The sequence below is a fragment of the Aphelocoma coerulescens genome, chromosome 3 (assembly GCF_041296385.1).
Source record: "Aphelocoma coerulescens isolate FSJ_1873_10779 chromosome 3, UR_Acoe_1.0, whole genome shotgun sequence".
Lineage (NCBI taxonomy): Eukaryota > Metazoa > Chordata > Aves > Passeriformes > Corvidae > Aphelocoma > Aphelocoma coerulescens.
Window position 1 is genome coordinate 45,750,745 of NC_091016.1, and position 23,660 is coordinate 45,774,404.

Sequence of the window (23,660 nt, forward strand, 5' to 3'; positions counted from 1 at the left end):
CAGCCACAGTAGAATCATTTCCCAAGATGGGGATACTTCAAACATCTTCAGCTTATCACCTCAATACTGTATATTTCTATTATGTTCTACAGAAAGGAATCTTGACAGGCAAGGAAAGAATCTGCTTTGCTTCTTCCTTAACTCTGTTTTGTCTGTAATCAAATAATAATCACCAGAAAGACAAACTGACCACCTAGAAAGAGATAATATGTCCTGGGATGGCAACTTCTGTAGCACCAAAGTAATTTAGGAACACAAGACACATTCAGATTCAGAACGATACGTGCTTCCAAATCTCTTTGATGCTTTTAAAAATCCCCTACAGTTTTGTTTTTATTGTCTCAGAGTTACCCAGGCAATTCCACTCACTGCAATGGAATTATTTGTGATTCACAGTGGAGTACATAAGAGGAATATGATACCCTTCATCTCTACATGACAAAAGAACTTCCTCTTTTTCCAAGGGAGAGTTTTTAATTTAAATGGTTAGACTCAGAAACGGGAGTATGGAACCCCTGAGGCTTTGAACAAGTTTCTTAATCTTGCAATTCCAGGCCCTCCATCTATAACAACTGGAGTAATACTTTCTCTCACATTAATAAATAGCCATTAATGAGAGTGCCTGCTGCCTCCTGCCACGGGACAGGTGTCTTACTGACAGAGCCAAGAAAAGAAAAGGGATGTCTTACCAAAGCATTTGCTCATAATGCCTACAACAAATGCTGTAATTCAACTATGTAATGCACTCAAAATGTGGTTTGAATAGAAATACGGATCTGGAGTGTAAAAACCACTGCATTACCTGGCATTCTATTTTAATATAATTTTCCAGTTCTTAATGTTTTAGGGGACGTGCATCTTTTCATATTTTTCCATGAAGAGTTATATACTTACTGAAACATACCTGGCTTTCACCAGTGGGAAATGTATTTAGTAGCTCCTAACCCAAAGCAGGTTCTTGTGCTACTTCAAGTTTGAAATCTGAAGTAATGTGATAGGTCTCACAGTTCATCTCCTACACTAGGTTCAGCAAAACCTACCTTGGCACTACGCCCTGGTGGGCACATTGGGCTGGCTTTTGACTTGCTTGCATTGCAGCATGTGTCCCTCCCTAGCATTGTCTCTTTGATGCATCCCTGAGAGGGATTTCTACTTAGACATCATAAACAATGCATAACCTAGAGATGTGAAGCATCACCTATGTGGAAAGAGCTCCATTAGCTCAGTAGTTACTGTCAAGCAGTTGGTATTTGGATCAGCTCTCTTCACAGTCCTCTTTTTCTTTCAGACTGGTGTGGTAAACACAGCTCATTGCCTCTGACAAGGAGGATACTTTCCTGCATTTCTAGCAACACCACAGGAGCAGAAGCTTTAAGCACTCTCTGCTATTTCTCCCTCCCAGAGCCAGAAGGAACTGGGAGGGTAAATACAGTAGCCTTCCAGCATAAAGGAGTACAGCATTGTACAACAATATTGAATTAAATTCTTTAGCAAGGCAAACTGATAACCATTGAAACTTTATATATTGACTATTCAGAAACTTTTTCAGATTTCCTATCAAGATTCAAGATGACAGAATAGAAGATATTTTGAAACACAGACATTTTAAAAATCTTACACTCCTGAATTCAACATTATAAAACCGGGGAAAAAAGCTTCATGTTTGGATGCAAATGAAACCATGAAGTAGGAGCAGAAATAACAGCAGAAAATCAGACTACCAGCAGAAGCTGGATCCTTTCTTTGGGAATTCTTCTAGTTAATCTTATAATTCAATAACTTTTACCGACATCAGTGAATCATCATTCTGCTATTTATTAAATTCTTCTGTAGTCACAAAATCCTATCAAGCTTCTCCTTTCATTTTAAATCTGTCAGGCTTCATCCCTAGTCCCTACAGACCATTTTTATGATGATAATACTGAGAAGTCTACATTAAGTGAGATAGAAAGAAAATGGAGAAATCCTTGAAATCAAGCAGAGTTCATCTTTCTTAAACTACTGCAATAACCTACTGTACACTTCAGCTGAATATTGTTTGTAATATCTTCCCTTGAGTACTGCAGTAGTGTTGGAAACTAGTACTTCAGCAAATTGAGCAGAAAATGTTGTATTTCTTTTGGCTCTACCTTCTACTGATATAATGCAGTCTTGTTTGTCTTTTTAATTTAGCCTTTTAAAAAGAAACACCACACAAGGAATATTTGCTGCACTGCCAAATCCAGTATGTAGCTACAGATTGTGACACAGAAATTGCGCCTAATTGCTCCGGAATGAACTTAAAAAAGCAGCTCCTCCTGTCCTAGAATATAATGGTGGTGGACTAATGGTGGTCTCTCACAGAGATCTAGGGCAAGGAACAAGAACTCTTACAAAAATGGTTTTCTTGGAGGGATGAAGACATGTCAAAACACACTTTATGCCCTGTTAAGAAAAAATATTTTCCAGTCTGTGTTAACGGGGTGGAACAGCTGTTAAAAAGTACCTTCCTACTGTCCAGCCTAAGTCCTCAAAATTCCTAAACACTGCATCTAACCACTCTTCTTTCTTGACTTTTCCCTTCCTTTCCAACAGTCCAACCCCAGGGTCAGCACTGTGCTCTGCTGTTCACGGGAAAGGGAAGCTGGGCCATGGTCATGCTTGTCACCACCTTTCCAGCTGATCTTGCTACCTGTATCAAGTCTTCCATGTCTAGCCTTGTGCATGTTCCTGTGATTAATAATAATCTGAAAATAAAGGGAATATTGACCAAAATAGATAAAATATAAATATGTGTAGGGACAGTGGCTTTTTTGTTTTCTCAGTAATATGGCTTTCAATACTTTTTTGAAAGTAAAATTTTGAACTATACTTTGTTTATCAAAGAGACTATAAAATTAAACTGAACTGATTCTTGACCAAACTAATCTTCTAAGAAAATATGATGAAATCCCTGAATGACCTCTTTATGGTTCAACTAATAAAACTAGATTTTTCCAAGGGTTTTTGTGTACTTCAAAGATACTGTAGAAGAGACTAATGCCTGTTGTCATCCTTGCACCACAATGTGGTAAATAATGGTCAAAAACATTTTTTCTGTAGGCTGAGGTAAAAGCAAGGAAGAAAATGTCATACTTCATTAATCCTCTGGGGAGCTGCAGTAGGTTCTTCTGGGAATTTAAATACAAAAACAAAGAGATGAACCTTGAAAAAATATGCATGACTGTTAAATAATGTAAACAAAATGGGATGTTTTGAATGCCTGATGCTGAAAGAAGTGTGTTTACTTGATAGGGCCAAGACATTTTTCAAGAAAACTTCATCCTTGTGTAATTCTTCACTGTTTATGACTGCTGAAAATTACTGCTTTGACTAGAACAGACAACTTTTCAGGGAAAAAGCTAAATACTTGCAATCATGGATTGGAAGCTTTCACTCTTTCAAGCTGTCCCATCATTGTAATCACACACTTTATGGTGTGAAAATTACCAGACTTGATGAATCCTTGTTGTATTCCCTTTGCATAAGACAATTTGGTCTAAATATTTCAAATAAGTCACATAAAAAATACTAAGTCACTCAAAACCATTGCCCAACATGTTTGCAGTGTATTTATAGATCAATGACTCCATAGGCAAGAGTTCTTTGCACAGAAGAAAGTTCAGCTTTAGTGTATACTACAGTTTGACAATGAAAAACAGACATGCAAATGAATTCCTGACACTGAAGTCTTGAAGCTTTTGTACAAATGAATCCACAGACAAATCTGAATCTACAAGAGAATATAAACACATCAAATGGAGGAAAAAACCCCAAGGATGCATCAACATGTGCACTGTAATTTGGAGCAAAAATGCACTTTCAAAGCAGAACTCCTGGCCACCTTCACCTACCACGCTTTGGTTCACATTTTGATTTTCTTACTACGCTGAACTGAAAGATGTACTCCAAGAGGTCACTTAATGCCATATGCTGCTAGTGGACATTATGTCTATAGCACGGATTAGAACTAACCTGAAGCAGAACTCCTACAATGTTAGCAGTATGGTATTTCCTTCTGCAGATCCATTTTTGCAACTCCATTTGCTAATACAGACAAAGCCTGTGCCGGCAGGACTGTGAACTATAGAGTACTCAAGTAGGAAATGATCCTCGTGGGTTTTCAGGAGATTCAGACCTCAAGTTGGTATGTGTTTCAGTCTTTAGATTAAATTTCAATTTTGTGTACATACTGCAAATAAAAATTACTTCAGATTAAGAATCATAATGCTGCCACCTGAAGAAGTTTAGCTGTGAACTGGAAGTCTGGATTCACATTTTTGTCTTGGAGTCTCATCTGCTCTTTCCAGTCCTGCATGAAAGGAGAAATAAAATCTTGACCCCAATCAGCCTAATGAGAATTTTTCCACTGACATCAGTGGAGCAGGGGTGTCATTACTAAAATGCATTTCAATGCAATCCCTACAGATCATTTTACAAAGCTTCTTCTAAACTGGAGTTGAACTAAGTGAAAACACAACACACAGTCATCTAAGAACACACCAAACAGCATTTTTAGGAAATTGCCCCTTAAGATTCTTAAGGTTCTAAGTGTCCTCTGCTCCACGAACATTTGAATGCCTAGTACACTGAAACCTCTGGACACCTCCCCTTACAGACCTCAAGTAAAGATATGAGGTATATTAAAGTAGAAATATCAGGCACAGTCATATTAGTTCCACATCTGAAAGGAAAATTTGCAAAATTCTCATCAGCTACTGATGGCAAAATACGTTCAGAGCTCATGCTCTCTCCCACCAGAATACAACAAGACCGAAAGAATATCTTAGGCTGCAAACTCTCATCACTTGCATTTGTATACATTACTATTTTCACAAGGAAGAAAGCTGAAATAATGTTTTAGGAGAGCCTTCTCTTCCGCACTGAGATAACGTGGTATAATATATAATGCCAGGCATTGGTAAATCCAATATCATTGATGGATTAACCACCATATATTAATAACTATAAGTAAAAACGGAATAAGAAAACCAGTTTCATTTAGAAGGGACTACTAATAATCCAGCAAAAAAGCAAAAGTATTTTCTATATACTGCATAAATATGGAAAATTGACACCCTACAGGCTGCAAATATAAATTTATAGGAAAAAAAAGCCCCTTCTTTTGTCCTATATTTTTTCATATAAAACATATTTTGAATTACATACACCTGTGGCCTAGAGGTGTTGGATCTAGACAGTTCAAGGAACTATCCTATCATCATTAGGTCATTAATGCAGCTCTAACGAAAACACTAAAATCTGATTTTTGCTCAGTAGGTTGCATGGAATGGACTGCTACTCTGAACTAATTTCCAGAGGACAAGGGTTCATATTATAAGTACCAAGCACACAGCAGAGAGACCAAGAAAAAAGAAAAGAGATTTGTGACTCAGCTAATTTGCTCATTCTAGAGACAGTCTTCAGGTTCAAGCACTAGCACTCTGACATGGCACAGCCCACTATTTTGTGCATGACTCTTGCTTTCCAGAGCCCCTCATTGACAGTGATTACAATGGCTGCAACTAGCTTATTAGGGAGAAACAAATTTAAAGAGACAATAATTCATTACCTTCAAGCCAGACATTAAAAAATGGACTGGGATTCACTTGTAATTAATATCGAAAGGAATACAAGTTCCAGTGATGAGACAGCATTTCTCTACTACAAAAAACAATTAAAAAACCCACTACTAAATAATGTTCATTTGATTTGAAATTCTGCTTCTTCCTGACCATTATTTATTACAAGATTGGTTCAAAATAAGCACTAAATTGACCAGGTGGCATCAAAGATGCTGGTATCCACTTTTGTTCATTGACATCAACATCTAAACCACCATGAAAAGCAAAGCATACCCTTTACTAATTAAAAACTTGCCACTATACAGTATACCATGATTTGTTAGAAATCAGCAATTCAGATTACTTCATGACTTGTATTCTTCCCTTCTTTTTTTCCTTTCCCTGAAAGCAGAGAATACATGAAAAGATCACTGTCAGTAGACCATTTCATCATAAGGAAGTCTGGGTTTTTCTTTACAGTACATAGAAGATGAATATAAATACCATAAATATACAAAAGTATATTTATATTAGGATCAAAGGACAGTTTCTTGAAAGGGTTTATTTCAAATGGTTATGGCCTGAATTTGTCCCTATAAGAACATTTAATTTAGGATTTCACTTTAGTGGCAGGGTTGTGAAAAAATTAGGTACTCTTCTCTACTTCTAGTATTTCTTCCAATGAGAAAACTGCCTTATAAAAAGAGTACTTATTTCACAACTAGCTTTCTTCCTTTATGATAATTACAATTTCAGTCTTAGGTGTTTATTTTCTTTTCTCCATTCATATATGGTTTACTAGCTCTCAGTATATTTAGAAGCCACTTAAAACATTTTTACTGCTCTATCACCATTTTGTTGTCTTTAATGCATTATTATCCATAAAAATAATATATTTATTTTTAATGTTCTTCAGTTTAACAGAAGAGCAGCTTGATTTCTTATTCTTTAGCAATTAAAAGGAGCAGGCTTTTTTTTAAGGAATCAGACCAAAGATCAGATTCTGTGTTTTTGTATAAAAAGATGAATTTGATGACATTCCACTTTCTATTGTTCACCTAACTTCCCTTTCATGTGTTTCCAGCAACAGCAACATTAATCTCCACATAATATCAAAATTCTGCCTAAGCATATGTGAATAATCTTTTCCTACAGCATTTCTGGGAAGCGAAGTCTTCAGCAAATTAATATATATGCATGCTTCTTCATGTCTTTCTCCCTAGTTGGTTGGAGCTTGACAGAATTTATTTTCAGCCTGTGCTTCTGCTTATCCCACATCTCTGTCCATTTTCTTGAAAAAAGGTATGGATGAGTATACCTTCACCCACAGACACACACAAGCTGTAAGCAACTCACAGAATTACTGTAATTGTGCTACCAAATCGAGATTCATTTTCTGGGTTACAAATATGTGAGAGAAATTTAGACGCAAATGAGAAAAAAAGTGGTTTGACAAAGCCTTTTGTTTGTCAAGTGGAAATGCCAGTAAATCAACATTCATTTAACATAGGGTACTTTTAATGCAACTCTTTATACTAAGAGCAGGAACATGTAACTAATCTTTACTCTTTGAAAACATGGGATTTAAAAGTCCATTAACAGTACTCCCAAGATAACTTACCTCTGATTCTCCACATTAAAATGTGAGTAGCATCAAAAAGATGTCCAGTTAAAGCCCCAAAATAATAAGTCAAGTTTGGATGCTAATATAAGTGGGAACAAGCTGCTTTTTATTTTGTTAAGATTTAACTGGCTGAAATTTTGAATATTTTAATACATTCTAAAACATCCAAAGCAATTTTTTTCCTGTCAGCTTTTTGATGTATCTCCATGGCATTCCATGCTAGTTTTCACCAGCGTGTTTTTTATATAAACTTCCTTTGTTTTTTATATTTTGTCTATTACTCTATGTTTTGTGTTTGTATATTGGATGAGTAAATCCTTTAATTCTCTGCCTGAGAACCGAACCAATCTCTGAGGATGTTCAGTCTATCAACTGCCTTCAGTGGAAAAAAAGTAACTGTTGCTTCCCGCTGTCAGAGTTTTATGGGACAAAATAGCTCCTGTTGATAATAGTTATATACTAGATAATAGCTGTGGTGATCCTGGTTCTAATTCTCCTGGTGCATTATAAATGAAATTGTTCACTGACTTCCTACTAACTGTATCAATAAAGGACTTCTGAGGGAAAGGTTTTCGTGACGGGGCTGCCGGGTCTTTCCAAGAGAAACTTCATCACAAGGAATGGCCTGTGGATAGCACATTCATGGTGATATTTTGAGTCCAGGCTGAATTAGCAACACACACAGACTCTTCAGTTCAGGGTGTTTACTTCATGGATGAGTAGCAGTCGTAGGGCAGTGGATGAACAGCAACACTGAGAGGTTGGGCTTGCATTCTCCAAGGCACCTTATGGACAGGAAATATAAAGGCAGTTCCTTGCTTCAGTAAGCTTAATGCAGTACCACGCATGGACTCCCACAGTGCCATTTCTGCAAACTGTTCAGACTTTATCTACAGTATAAGGAGCTTTATTTTTAATTCACCTTTTAAAAGTGCAGGGCATTAGGCACACTTTTTACACACAGGCCTGAAAATTGCTGCAGACAAAAAAAAGCAGATCATTCAAACGAATTAAATTTCAGTGCCTAAAGCGACTACAGGACAAGCCAACAGACTTGAACAAAGCTGATTGCCAAAGAGCTCAGGCTGCTTTGTAAATGCAGTTCTTTAATAGATAATAGAATGTGTGAGCATATTAGTGTGAGTGTACATGCAGAAAGTGTTCTACTTGGATATTACTTTTAAATTTCCAGAGGGTTTTGAATAATTTCTGTGATTTTATTCAGGGCTGCCAAATGTGTTACTAACTTAGAATCTAGTAACAGTAAAGTTTACCTAGATGTTATAGCAACAGGAGCTACCTGATTAGTTTTGAGTTAAAACAAATACGTCTTTGAAAAGCTTGGGAACATGATTTACCTGTAGTCTAATGACTCAAAAATCATCTTGTCAATAGAACTACCTGATCACTCATTACCAAAATGCCATCATCAAAGCAGAAAATATTCTTTTAAGCTATTCAGCAGGATAGTGGTAGCTTCCTAATTAAAAGTAAATTAACTGCCGAAGACTGTACTAAGTCATATCCAGAATAACAACACTTTTTTTCAACAGGAAAGATTTTTTTTCAATTATCTTCAGAAGATCCTTAAAGAACTGGTGCATGATGAGTAGACAATTATCACTAAATCTTGAGAAACACACTTGCATAATTTCCCCTGGACTCCTGACACTTCTTGTTGATTGAAGTTAATTGCTTTTGTGACCTCCTGCAAGCCAAAACCCAATTTTACCTTTATAAAGGGCACTCTTTATAAACCGGTTCTTTTCCTGACCACATAAAATGGGAATCTGGTTAAGTTCATCAAACACAAAAAACAGAGCCCAGAAAGACTTATAAAAGAGTTTCTCACATATAAATAATTAAAGTCCAAGTTCTCATCACTGAAATTTCTTTTCATTAAGTCTTTTAGAAGCAGAGAATATTTCCACTACAGAAAGTAGAACTGGGTTGTGAAAACTTTCAGAAGACACAGAATTTATGTCTGTTTATCCCCCTCTGCTCTATGGGAGCTGTACTACTTTGTGCCAGTGCTGACAACTGGAGCATTTTCCCCTGTCTCATAGAGGGTGGCAATTGCAAGAACCAAATATTCAGGGAAATGCAAGCAAGTTTACAGTGACTTAGTGATTTAATTGACTTGATTTTACAATTAACTGTCATGATGCAGTGTGTTCCAGTTGAAGGAGAGATGTGATTCTAAAAGATGAAGTAAAAATTAGTTCAGTGGGTGTCAAACATGGAAATATGCGACTCTCCAAATTATAAGGGGTTCTGTAAGTTTTCCTGTGACCTACTACACTGTCCAGAATATCAGGTGGTGACTGGCTGTTTAGCAAGCCCATACTTTCTTGTTATGAGATTTACAAAGGGCTTCTTTAAGACAGCCTTACAGCCATTCTCTGTATACCTGTACCAGGCTGCCAGCCTGAAAGAGGAATGCTTTATTAGTACACAGAGACAGAACATCTAACAATGGAAAAATAGCCTAAGGATACTCTGCAAGCTTCTGATTGACTCAGATTGCACTGAGGTCAAATACCTACTCTTAGCCATCAGCAGTTGGCATTTCATTAATCTTCTTACTTTAGAAACCACAGGCAACTCCCCTGGAATACAGTAGCATTAGCAATTTACTATTCTTTTATCAGGGTTTAAAATATTCTGACTGTGACAGCTATTCCTATGGCTGTTTTTTTCTGAATGATGTTACATTAAAGGCTAAAATTTATTACTCCTCATTTTTGCCTCTCCAGAGGAGTGAACCAGTATGGAGATTTTTTTTTCCTGACCCTTGATTATTACATAATTTCTGTATATTCTTTTATATTCAGAGACTCTTGTTATTCTGTAAACTTTATTTATCTGATAAACTAATAGCTGTGACTTTCCAACTTGCAAAGTTCTATATGTAGCATTTCTGCAGCTTGTGTGAACAAGCAGCAGAAAATGCAACAAAGTAGTCAAAATAGCAAAATCTCTAAAATTCCCTGTTAAGAATCCGGTAGCATTGTTAGCTCAGCCGACTTGTCAAGTCTGTATATTTTACAGTGTATACTCTAGATTCAATTATGATCTCTAAATTAAATGTTGAAAGAAAGACAGTTATAGATAATACTTTCTATAGATAGCATCAGTTATTATCTTGGGGATGGATAATATCTATCTTTATGGATAGATAAATTCATCTACTTTCCTCCTCTTTTGAGTTCTTCCCTGCTACCCCCCTTCAACTATTTATTATGCAGCTTTTGTGAATCATTTATTGGTCTTTGAATCTAATTTCTTATGTTGGAACAAAGAAAACATTTGCAAAGCACTCTCTTGAATTTTCTTAGTATCTTCAGGAGCTATGCAGGGTTGACCTGGCTCAAAATGAACCATAATAACCTACAAGGGACCATTATAAAAGCAAGAATCAGCCAAAATGCAGAAGCATGTCAAAGGTCCTTCTCAGGGCATTTCCCAGTTGTTTTACATTGCCCAAATACTGCAAAGCAGCAAAAAGCTGAGGATCTGGTTCTCAGCTATTAAAAACCTGATCTCCTAAAATATTTCTGTATCTGGTATGACAGTTAAAACATTTACCAGAGTAAATCCCCTAAGAAACCTATCCTGCACAGTGTATGTCTTGAAAGAAAAGAAAAGGAAATAACTAAGTAGAAAGCAAACCAACTTAGATAATTGGAATAACGTGTTACTGTAACCCTCTTGTTTCCTTACCCTCTCTCCTCACCTTCTGGTCATCACTTCCTTTCATCATGCCACTTTCAAAGTTTTAGCTCTGAGGCAAGGAATCTAACTTTTCCATGGTATTAGTGATAGAGGCAGCCTGTAATATGGAGACAATTCCAATACAAGAAGTATAGAATTGCACATTGGAATTATAACTAGGCTACTCCAACACCTGCACAGTGACAGAGGCCCAGTGATGTTCAGTTATCCCCTGAATGGCTCTGTCTAAGCTCAGTTCAGATCCAATTATGTGAAATGAAACTGAAGCTCCACCAGTGAGGGATACATTTGTACCTATGTAAATGTTGGCCAGATCAGATAACAAACTATCTAACAAAAAATTATCACTTCATCCTTTGTGCTTTTTATCTGACTGGTTTTGTTTTTTTTTTTTTTTACTGGTAAGTGCTTTACAACCTTTTTTTAATGAAAGCAGTCAGTCTGATGCTACTTGTGATAGGAGATCTCTATTGAGATTATGTTCAGCCATTGAACAACATATTAGGCCCACAGATAATAATGTTTGCTTTGTCATACTGTTTTATCTGAATTAGGAAGAGAGCTATCACCCTACCATGTGAAGGAGTGTGTGTTCAGCTCTTTCTGGTAAGCAAGGCTGAGTAGAAGTTGCTGGGAACAAATGCAAACCAACAACTTCAAATAGTTAAAAGGCTTCTTATGAGACTTTGCTGAAATGTAACCTTAGGAAAAGGTGATGCAGGTACTGCATAATTCAGGGACTGTATAATTCTGGTAGCTGTGCTCCCTACTCATCCCTGTTTCTATTTTGATGTAGCTATTTTTTGAAAATGTGACTGGGGTAGGCAGAAAATTGGAGGACCAAGAACACAAACAGCACTCTGTGGCACAAACTGTGCCAAATAACAAGTAAAAATTGCCAGGTGAATTAGACAGGAATTTCTCAGCAATTTGGAAGACTTGAAAATTTTTTGTGTTATAACTTCTCTCCTTGTGGCATAAGACAGACTTCAGAAAAAAAAAAGTATTAGCTTTCACAATAGGTTTTACTCCCTTGACTACTAGATTTAAAGAGTAATCTTCTGATGTATTGACTCACCAACAGATTGAGAGATCTTTATTTCAACACTATTAGCACCTCAGGATATTACTAAATTTATTCTCTAATAATAGTGATTCTTGTTCAAATGCACAGGTTCAATTTGTTGCCCCGCATGAGATTTAGAAAAGAGCAATCTAATGACTTTGTTTCTGTTGTCTGTCTCTAGATTGCTGAACAGTGTTTATGCAGTCACTTTAATTGTCTCTGCACATGAAATGGCAATATTCAATTATGTTCACCATTTGGAAATATCAGTGAAGAAAAATATACCAAAACCTTTAAGGATTCATCAATTTTTTAACAAAAGTAAATTCCTAATGAAATAAATAGTAACAACTACTGATTAAAAATTGAGCATTGATTTTTTTGTTTTATCTTTAAAGAGTTCATATTTTTCAGGTGAGGAAGGTTTCTAATCTTGGTCAGATATCTCAGGACAACAATATCAAAGAAAATCTAAAATTAGAAAAATCTTAGCAATTCTAGCAAAGAGAGAGTTTTGACCGCCTTCACATACTAAATCACATTCTGTAACAGCTCTGCTAGAGTCATTACAGTTCCTCTTAGTGTATGTTTCTGATAACATAAAATAATTTATGGTAGTGAAGTCAAGGAACCCCATTCACAAGCAGGTACATGATGTAGCAGCCACTGAACCAACACAAAACTTGCCACACATTTAACACTCATAAGTAAAAGGATGAGTCAAGATATCATCACTGTAAATAATGCCAGCATAGCTTAACTCTTGGGAATATAATTACCCCTTGAAAACACTCAGCCTAACCTGTTTGTATCACTTTAATCCCATATAAACTCTAAAATTATGAGATGTAAAAACATCTGAAAACCATGGGATCCCAAACCTTTGAGGTCACAGACCACCAGCAGCCACAAAGTGTCCTATAGATCCTCAATTTCCAGGGCCAAGCACTAGAATGGCATTTTTTGTGAGTCTGCAGCCCAGCGATAGCAACTGCGAGCATTCCTGTGTAGCAGAGTCCCCTCACTGAACGGGAGCAAACGACTCCGTTCCAGCTGTTCACACCACCAATGGCCTCCAACCCACTGCTCATAGCTTAAGTTGTGCTTTTCTTTACTAAATCACAGCAACTTCTAAAAGCTCCTGCTTAGTAAAGGAGGGATATGGAAGCAGGAATCACTGCATGACTTTTTGGGATCCAGGAAACTAATTAATTGTCTTCACAAGGCTTCCTCCACAGTCCTCAAGTCACATTAAAAATTGCTAGATTTCTTCATTCTTAATGTCTCAGTGACTATTTGTCTTTCCCAAGGGTGTGTAACTTTAAATGGTCTTTTATGCTGTTACTCTCCCCATAATATTCTTCATTTTTGATAGGTTTTAGTAAATTCAGAAGAAAAAAAAATGGCTGATGTTATTATTTCTTTGACCCAACAAACTTAAAAATCAGTTAGACAAATCCATTATAGCATAGCATATGCTTCACAAAAGTGGGTGTTTAAAACTTGTGCCAAAGTTCTCCAAAAATATTTAGAATTGTCCCCAGTCAGTTGACTAACATGAACCAAACAGGTTTTATTTCCTGATAGATTTTATCCCACCATGTGATGAATATCTTTTCCAAATAAAAGGCGGAGGCTGCAGTTCCCAGCATGTGGAGGGCCTTCAAATAATACCAAGATAATTCTTGTTTATAACTCTGTGCCAGACTGGCTTTGTTGATATGCTGCTAGTTATCTTAAGATCCTATTACCTCTTCTCATGCTTATCCTTTCAACAGAGACACTTGCTGAGAACATTATAGTTGAGGGAGAGAATATGCTATCTTTCTGTTCAAGCCATCTGTCTGTTTAAACAAATTTAGCATGGCCTCTTTCATTTACTCCTCTTTTAAGTTTCTTATATGACTTTGGGGTATTTACTGGATAGACAGAACTGCCTGAAAGGCTTTTTGTTTGTGTATTTTTCGTTTCTGTTTGGGTTTTTCTTTGGAGGGGTGGGGATGGAACCTGCTGAAACTACAGAATAAATAATTTTGCCATTCAGTTTTACTTGATGATATCAGAGAAGGCAAAATTCTTTTCCACATGCTCAATAAGGAAAGCAAATTTAGCAGGTGTGAGTTACATTTACTTATAGTTGATTCAAGCCCACCAACACTATGTGAATTTGGCATGGGCTAGGCAGATAGGTTGCATGGATTCTCATTTTCCGGCTATACTCACAAAAATCAAACAAACATGGGAGCAGATGACAAGGAGACAGCAGCTCTCTCTTCTGCCTGAGGAGCCTTGGACCCTCATCTGTCAAAGGAAATTCCTGAACACCCCTGCATGTTTGGATAACTCTCCTTGAAAGTACTTCAAAGACCACCAGATGAACAATGTTGGAAAAGTATTTCCTACCTCCTTCAGAGAGGGGAAGCTGTAGTTCCCTTTCCTCCTTTGTTGATTTGACTTAAACTGAGCCCAGGATTTCTGTTGCTTTGTTTATAACAGAAATACTCTACAGAATTGAAATGGACTAGTTTGGGCCAAATAAAACTTTTTTATATGATATGATGTTGTTTTCCTTTGTTGAATTTAAGCCTTTTTCATTATATGGCTGAACCAAAAGATCAGTCATTGATGTGTTCCCTTTACTGATCAAAGGATGGGAGTAAGAAATTCAGACCCAGAACACACTTTGGAAAGATGATCCATCCTTGTCCTCTATGATTCTCTTGTGCTAACTGAACACCTTGACTTAAAGAGGAAGCAAGGAAGCAAAGACCTACAAAGAATAGAGCTGAGTCTATTGTATTTTAAATTCAGTAGTATTTAAACTAAAGCTGTCAATTTGTTCTTTTGTTCTTTATGCAAACAGAACTGCAGTTGCCATCGAGGACTGAGAGACTGAAAATTGTCCATTGCTTTATACGATAAGAAATATTATTACAAAAAAATAATATTACCCACCTCAAATAGAAAAAAATCTCAGGAAAATCAAAAGCAATCACAGTAATCTCAATCTTTTTAGTTTCAGTGATCCATCTCTAATGGTAAAATATAAACCTTTTGGAAAACTATTCCTTTAAAACTGTCACAGAAGTGCTGTGAGAATTGCTGTTAGAGAGAACAAAGGATAAACTGTGTTAACAGGGAACAGTTTTGGGGGAACACTAAATTCTAGGAGACCCTGAAACCTTCAATGTCTACAAGAATCATCAGTTGCCACACACCATGCTCTGAAAGTAAACATATGCAATTATTTCCTGGATTGTGTTTCCTTAAAATGCTCTGATTTTAGTGCTTAGCTGCAATATCACTGAAGCACAAATTCCTCTGATCACAGGTCAAGATGAGAAAAAACAGTGCAAGCAGAGAGCTGCAAAGTTACTGTGTGGTTTAAGTAGCAGATGGCTCGCTTTCTGAAAAAAAATCTGCCAACTGGCAGGAGAAATGGTAGACTGAGAAAACAATATCTCAGTTTTGTGGAGACAGCTTCTATAGCGGCACTCATTTTTATCATGAGACTGACTTTGTCTCACTGTGAGCTTTCAGCTGCAGTACAGGAGAGAATTTTTAAATTCACCCTCTTTTTCACACTCACATACACATACCATGAATGCCACTACAAGAATTCTCGAATATTAAATCTTCTATTAATATAAGTTTGCTTAAAGTCTCTAAATTTAATAAATCTCTACCAAAGCTTCAAGTTATGGGTTCTCAAATAAGTTTTAACAAATAGGAAGAATTTAGCGATCTGGACACGTGCAGTGTCTTAAGTGTGGCCAGTGGGGAAATTCACTGTTCAAAAGTCAATATTATCAGGAGAGCATTCTGCTGTTATTTCAATAAGAATTTACATGCAACAATGAATGAAGAGAAAATGTACATATATTACTACATTTATTGTGGAAACTATTACTGGCTTTCAGTGATAAAGGCTTACATAAGGAAATGTCACATCTCAGACACTGAAATATCTTGTTCTGCACATCTGCTTATCTCTGGTCCACAGTTTAAACACAGCCCATATTCCTTGTTGCTATAAAGGAGACTGGAAAGAAAAGAACAATAAGAAAGATCTAGCAAAGCAAGGAGAGAAGATTCATCTGAGAATACTGAGAATATTATTAATAACATACAATATATTCATAATGAGCCCATTGAAAAAGAGCAGCATTTAAACTCAAAAATCAAATGGCCAAATTTAAATACCTTAACAAGTTTAAAAAAATTTAAATTTGTCATTGGTATAATATGTGTGAATCAGCAGAATTATCACTGTCAGTAGATCTACTGAAAATGAGATTTCCAGAAGAATGGGAAAGTATGCAAGAGGATTTATCAAAAACCAGAAAAATTCCTTAATTGTTTCACATTGTTTTTCACTTTCCGATTCTAAACTTAGAATTGTTTGACAAATAGCTCTATGCTACTTCTCCTCACATACATTCTCACATCATTTTAGTTTGGAAACTCAGTTGTCCTCAGTAAACTATGATTTCTTACTTTAATTATTCTCTATTTCCTCATTTCAAAAGCAAAATGTCTTAAAGTTGACTTAAAGTGTTTTCTGTGTATAAGGAATAACAAGTCTATGCTCAGCTCTATACTTCTCTCACCTTAAGCATTTCCAAAGACAAGAGCAAGAAGCTCCACTGGAGAAGCAATTTAGCAGAGAACTTTGTTTATTCTTACCCAGCTTCTGAGCTGGGTTAATACAGCTGTGGACGAGGAGAAAAGGTGATTTCATCTTCCACCAAATCATGACCCAGTAACTTCTGGGCCAATCTCAGACACACTAAAGTTTCAGTGAGGCTGCTTAATCTTAAATAGACTTTCCCTAGTGCTAATCTGATTAATCCAGTTTTACTGCTGTAAATGGATGGATTAGTATAAAGAGATCAGCAGGGGAATTAAGAAGATAGCCTGGACTATTTCAGATTCTCTTCTATCCATTAATTTGTAAATGCAAACATAAAATCAAGTCAGGAGTAATTTCCATTAAAAGCAATGGAGTACTCAAAGTCAAAGTAATCATATGCAGTTTCTGAGTTCTTTGTATAGTGCTGATTTTTGGGGCATATGTGGTATCTAAAGTTTGATCTAAACACAACAGCAAGTAAATAAGAGCATGCATATTGGAAATATCTACAGACTTACCCATCTGCATCCCACCGCCTCAAGTTATCTCCAAGGACTTCCCTTTTAGGTTAGTCACCCTGGCACTTTTAAATCAATCTTGTATTCCTTCTTAATAGAGTTTCAATGCCAATACATTAATGAAAAAAGCATGAAACAACATAATTAGCACAGGAGAAAAGACATAGAAGAAAGTATATTTCAAATAACGGTACACGTTTCTCATGTTCATATGGGTTCTGTGCATTTCCAATATGGAATCGTTTGTCATATATTCCAATAAGAGGTAAGATGAATATATGGTCTGGATGGTTTAAAGTCTCCCATATCTAAAACTTGAATAATATTTATAATAAAATACAAAAATGATGAGAAAGTGTGCAATATGCTGTGGTGCAGGAACATCAGTTATATAATACAGCAAACACCATTCAAAGTGGAACTGTAAACTGGAAACTGCTGGAGGCATACAGTCCTTGTTTTTCTTTCCTTCACTTGTGACTAAAATATGCACTTATATCTGCAATTCAATATTCTCCTCAGTTCATGAAAAAAAATTCTCTCATAATATTTACATTAAACTATTTCTGGTGTGTTTTATTTTTCTTATTTGGCTTATGGGTAAAATCATCTGTGTCCTAGTAGGTAAAGCCCCAAAACTCCCTGATATTTTTGTCACATTTAAAAAAGTTAGTTATTGTTTGTTTATTTTTCTTCTGTAAAGTTTGCTGATTTTGTTACTGCATTTATTGGAACATCTTACATGTAAGAGTGAAATATATACTTACATATATTCAGTTACATATTCACATATGCCTGTAATTCTTAATTCATTAAACACACCTTTTTGGTTAAGGAACCATAGTGTACTAAGCATTCTACAAATTAATGACACAAAAAAGACTCCTAGCCAAAGAATACAGGTGAAAATTGGAAATGGTTGGATAAATTATATAGTCAGCAGTATTACCTCACAGCATCTATAGGCAGAAAGAAGAAAAAACCCATCTGCCAGTATTTGGAAAACAACTCCAAGAGGATACCTGTAAACAATAATTTTGAGTTAGCTGTGAGTCAGCTAAATCTGAAATCAAGCCCTGTCAAAATATTAATCCTAGATCCAGACCATGGAGATGACAGGATTCCCTCAAGGGACAGCAGGTAAATGCTGGCAAAACCTCAATCTTATAATGTTCATATCAACATCCAAAATAAAGTGTTTTAAAAATATGCAACCTATAGATTAAATTATATATTTGGTAATGTTTGGTATTTTTATAATGACCCTACTATGGAAAATATGTGGCAAATTAAAAAAAAAGACACTGTTATGAAAAACTGCCTGTAGAAATGAACTAACAAATCTTAAAATTGTCTGGCTAAAAATTTTTAAATAAAAATATCACATTAAAATCCATTTTTTCCGTGCTTCAAAAATTAACTATTACAGCCTTTCATATACAAAAATTGCATTTTATGGATTAAATAACAATGAGCTAGCACTAGGGGACTTTAGGGAGATTACACAGTGCTTTTTAAAGAGTTTCTCAATCTGATTAGAATGAATTGTAAAATTAACTTTTCATTCTTCCTTGACAAAATAAAGGTTCTTCCTATCTTGCACCACATTATCCATTTTGCTCAGCTACAGGCTGAAGATCTATGATAGTTTCATACCATGATATCAGCTCTATTCTAAGTAAAATCAACCAAAATTTTCTCACTGATATCAGGAAAAAGTGTGGCCAGGTCAATATAAGCATTTACATTTTCAATGAGCATGTCAACTCTGGAAGTTAAAACTTATTTCATTTTTGAGCTTCCAATTTCAAAAACTTCAGAAAGACATTGAACATGAAAATAGGTAGCAGGGAAGGATTTAGAAGTCTCACTGGTGTATTTCATAATACATATAGTATAAGTGGCTGTTTAAAGTAAAAAGAAAAATATAGTTGACATACCCTGGGCATATCCTAGTGGGTTTAATTCAAACTAAAATCTGACAACCCATTTAATGTTTAAAAATTATTTCCCAGCAGCTACCTTCTGAAAAATGATGTAGCTTTTGCAGTCCTAAGGGATATCCGGAAGCACTGAGGCACAATTAAGTAAGCAAAGGTTAAGGCTGTTTTCTTTACTGAATTTCATTACATTGAGAGTTCAAACTATTCTGTTGCGTCTTAGAAAGAAAATGATTTTAGCTCTCACTGAACATTTACATGCTCCGTATTCCAGAATTTGTTGACAGAACTTGTTTTGTTCTATGACATAATGATCATGGTCTCTAAGGGAGGTTTCCTACAGTTATGTGTAGCCCTTATGAACGTTTCAAGCAGACCTAATTAAGAAGTATGATTTAATATGCATGCCTCTTATTTATTAGCAAACTGTATCATACAGCTCATGTTGTACTTGCCTATATCATGATGCAACTACAGACATAAAGATATAGGCTGTCACACCCTACTGATACTCTGCTTTCTCTTAAGATCACCAGAAAATTATTTCTGCCATAACCATAGCTTCATAAATGTATTCACCCCCATAACAATTGTTTCAAACAAAAGCTAACATACATTAACATTAATAAGCCATTGAATGAGGCTCCAGAAAACTCACATTTCTCTTTCATTAGTTGACTTAAAATCTAATTTAGAATATAAATGGAAAAAAAGGCAAACTGATAAAAGTTATTCAAGGGGTTAAAAGTACTTTACGGTATGTGTGCAAAAAGAGAAGAAGGACAAAAATAAACCTCAGTTTGTGATCATCTCTCTCTCCAAGTGGAGGTTTAAAAACTGGTACTTAGCAAGAATGTTCTGAAATTGTGTCTCTGTAGGGCATTAAAAAAAAATCCATTAATAACATGTTTTCTGTTTTTGAAGTGTCTATTATGAGGCTCAGGCTGTGTGAAAGCCTGTCTCTCCACAAGAGAGTTATGACAGGCTTGTCGGGAGGGATAGGAGATGGCTGAAGATGGATGTGTGCTGCCCTGTCGACAAGTGGTGGGGACAGGCAAGGAGATGGATCAGTAAAAATTTCCATTAAATCAAGAAAAACACAACTTGCCCCTAACATCACCTCTGATAGTTTCTTAGACCAGCTGCTTTCCTGACACCCTACTGAGGAACAAATTGCTTTCCTAGCAGGACATTTGGACACTCCTGCATTAATAGATATGGATCCCAGCATGCCAAGTCAAGCAAGAAGGCAATTTAATATGAGCAACACTGTCATCTCAATTTAGGACAACAGTTAGGATGCCCTACAGGGCATAGCAACAGCTTCTAGAAGTACACCGTGTAAGACATTCTTTCTGTCTTAAGGCTATAGAAAGCTGGTATTTCTAGTAAATAGCCAAGCCAAGGAGAATGGAAAATGTAAATGCATAGATGACAACAGCATTGTACTGTCTAGGAGCATCAGTTTCAATTCAAAGGCCTTTCATTTCTCTAGAGAACTGCAGCAAAATTTGCAGGGGAAGAAAAGAGAGAAAACCTTGAGGAGACAGGAATAACAATAGGTTGCAGGCATTTCATTTTCAGGTGGAGGCAAATTTCAGAACAAAAATGTAGCCAGTTCAGACAGCTGTCTAGCATAACAGTGTAACAGTGCTAAGAAACAGGGAAAGCATAGAAACTTTTAGTATGTAATTTTTGATAGTGAATGCTTTTAAAATCTGTAAAACATGCTTTTATTTTTGCAGGATCCAGGCTTCATTGCAATCCATAGCAAATTCTTAGGAGGGAATAACTTGAACATGTCATACTTTAAAACTGTGCTATAGTGGGGCAAAGTCTCCACAACTGTCTAGAGAGAAAGGATTGGGAATTCCCTAGGTTACCAGAACCTGCATTCCTGCAAGTCTTACTTAGTTTTGTGAAGCAATGATTCTTTGATTGTATGTGGTAAGAGAAGAGAAGGATGAATAGTGGAATCTGATGTAGAGAAAAACAAGTCTTTTTCTGAATCTGTCTCTTTAGGAAGAAAACCTCCTCAAAGCCTGAGGAAGATGTTTCAGGATTAATTGGCATTACAGTCAGACTGCCTTGAAAGGCAGTTTCAGAAGGAAGTCAAAAACTTAGGGCTGTTGGAAGAGACTTAGGGATGACTATAAGAGAAAGAGAGTAAGCAAACGTGCCTTAACTGGAAAACAGAAGTGTTTCATCTATGATAAAGCGAAGTTATGACCCCTTATCTAGATATCTTGATCAAGGATGCTTTAGAAAAAGTATTCCCTGCTCAACTATCCATCACAAGTATACTGTTATTTGAAATGTTTCCATCAGCAGTGCAGGCCCAATGTTCTGAAAATGTTCCCCTGAGCACAACAGTGCGTGCCCCTTGGTGCAGGTGTAGAGATACATCACGCGTCCAGACATCTAACCAGTGTTAGGAAGACATTACAGGGAGATTTGCATTTGAGAATGACTTGGCCAACTCTAGATATATCACTTTGAACTTTCTCAGTGAGCATGGGGTTTCACAGAAGTGCTGAGGGTAAGTTTTGTCCTCTGTCTTCAGGGGGCCTGCTCCAAGGTTCTTCCTCTGACTGGGGCTCTGCATTCCATATGCAGATGGTATGAACAGGAACAGCAGCATTATTTGATTTGCAGCTCACCAGTTCCAGAACCAACTCTAGGATGTTTCAATAACTGCTACTCTGACAAAACCAACAGTTGCAGTGGAGGGCCAAACACTTTTGTCAGGCATGTATTTGGACAGAGGATCCTCTTAGCTACAATTTTCTATTGTTCTTAAACTTTTCTTATTCAAAACAACAAGGAAATAGAAGGCTGGATGTTCTGTGGCTATATACATTGTAAGCCCATTGCACAGCCAACCCATGATGCAAGAGACCTGTGCTGTGACTTGAGAAGAAAGAGGATGTAGATAATTGTTGATTGCAATGCCAAAAATGTGATTCCCTGGCTCTACTGGTAGCTCGGCTGCAGGAAGCTGTTTCTGGTCTCCCGTGTGTCACATGTGTTAGCCAGATGGTGTCATTCAGGGCTCTATAACTTTAAATTGATGTTGGATAGAGTGAGAATACAGGTTTGTGGAAGTAGTGAGTGTTTGGAAGAAACCCCCCCTTCCCCAAGCCCCAAAGCATTATGAAGAATATGAGAGCAATATTAATTTTAAAAAAACCCATCCAAATATTAGAAGCTACACAGTTAACCACCTGTGAAATTATGCCATAAAACTTAACAACTTGCTTCTTGGTAGGGAAATGTCTAGTCATTTGCCTTATATTCTCTGAGCTCTGCTCAGCTCTTCAAATTTTCTTTTTGTGTAAGAAAACAAATCAGTTTCTTGTTAAAACATTCTAGGATAAGCAGCAACTACCACTTTCCTGAATCTTGACTAATCTTCACATTTAAAATGACACTATATATGACAGACAACACCACACAGCTGATACTGCCAGGTTTTTTTCACCATTGCTTCAAAGCACATGGAATGAAACAGCTCTCTGAGTAAACAAATCAAAGTGGTACTCACTTACTCCAAATGTGTGGTGGAGCAAGTCACGACATCAGAAAAAAATCTTCCAATTCCCTTTGCAGACAGGCCCACATTGAAAAATGAAATAATTTAGAAAATTTTCAAGAAATGTTTACAGAATATTTCTAATAATTTAAATCAGGAATTGTAAATTTCATGAATAGTATTTTAGTGGAATGGTCTTGTGCCATCCTTATTTCTGTAGCTGTTTACAGAGCTCACTTTTATGAATAAAACCAGAATGTTAGCTCATGAAATTATTCCAGTCCTGTCCTTTAATCTTATTCACTGCACATTTAATTAGTCACTAATTTCAATTCCTTGATCCACAACCAAATGCTAAGCAATTCAGTACAAGTTCTAAAGACATGACAGCTGCAGTTAAAGTGTGCTACATGGTGGTATAACTGAACTAGATAACCTACTTGCTTGATCTGACTCTGCCTATCATGTTCAGAAAGGGTAGCCTTTGCTACTTTGAAAAAACTTACCAGCTTTTAATGAAAAGGCAAGCTAGAAAGATGAATCTCCGGCTTTTCAATGTCCATTTTCATTTTTCTTCACCATATGATGTTTTCAGGTTTAAAAGAGTACAAAGGAATAAAGCTTTCCAAAACTAGTCCTGAGAGATCAGATCTAAAAAAGGCCATATATGAAGTTAATCATTCTCTAGAAAAGATGCTGCTTAGCTCAGTGAAAACTGCATGCTAGGAGGTGTTACCATTATTAAGAAGTTGGAATTACTGCGAACTGCTTAGAATATCAAACAAAGCAGATGTCCAGAAGAATGGAAATAGCCAATGCTAAAAGTGACGTTAGGGCAAAAGGGAATCCCAGTTAAGATTCCCATTAGCTTTTGCCATCTGCCTGATGATTCAAGTTTAAAATACCAATCACAACTTCATCAGAAATAATCACAATGTGACATAATTGTGTTAAATATTAATAACATATTTGTTTTCAGAAGCTAAGTTTATATTACAGGCATAATGCTTGCAAGCCACATGATCATCCT

At 36.3% G+C, this 23,660-nt stretch overlaps 1 protein-coding gene across 8 annotated transcripts in view; it reads right to left on the reverse strand.

Moving 5' to 3' along the window:
- The window catches only part of PRKN (parkin RBR E3 ubiquitin protein ligase), a 706,034-nt gene that overhangs the window by 71,787 nt on the left and 610,587 nt on the right, over nucleotides 1-23,660 (reverse strand). The window contains exons 11-14 of one of the 8 annotated variants that reach the window (XR_011149828.1): nucleotides 18,108-18,180; nucleotides 17,159-17,248; nucleotides 16,618-16,719; nucleotides 15,912-16,049 (exon numbers count right to left, since the gene is read on the reverse strand). The exons of 4 other annotated variants lie outside the window; for them this stretch is intronic. Coding sequence is in view for 1 of the 4 variants with exons in the window: in XM_069010102.1 (XP_068866203.1) it covers nucleotides 18,118-18,180 (63 nt within the window). In the remaining 3 variants the exon portion in view is untranslated. Of the gene's footprint in view, nucleotides 1-15,911; nucleotides 16,050-16,617; nucleotides 16,720-17,158; nucleotides 17,249-18,091; nucleotides 18,181-23,660 lie in introns of those variants that run through there. 3 more of the 8 variants (XR_011149830.1, XR_011149829.1, XM_069010102.1) reach the window with 3 other exon arrangements.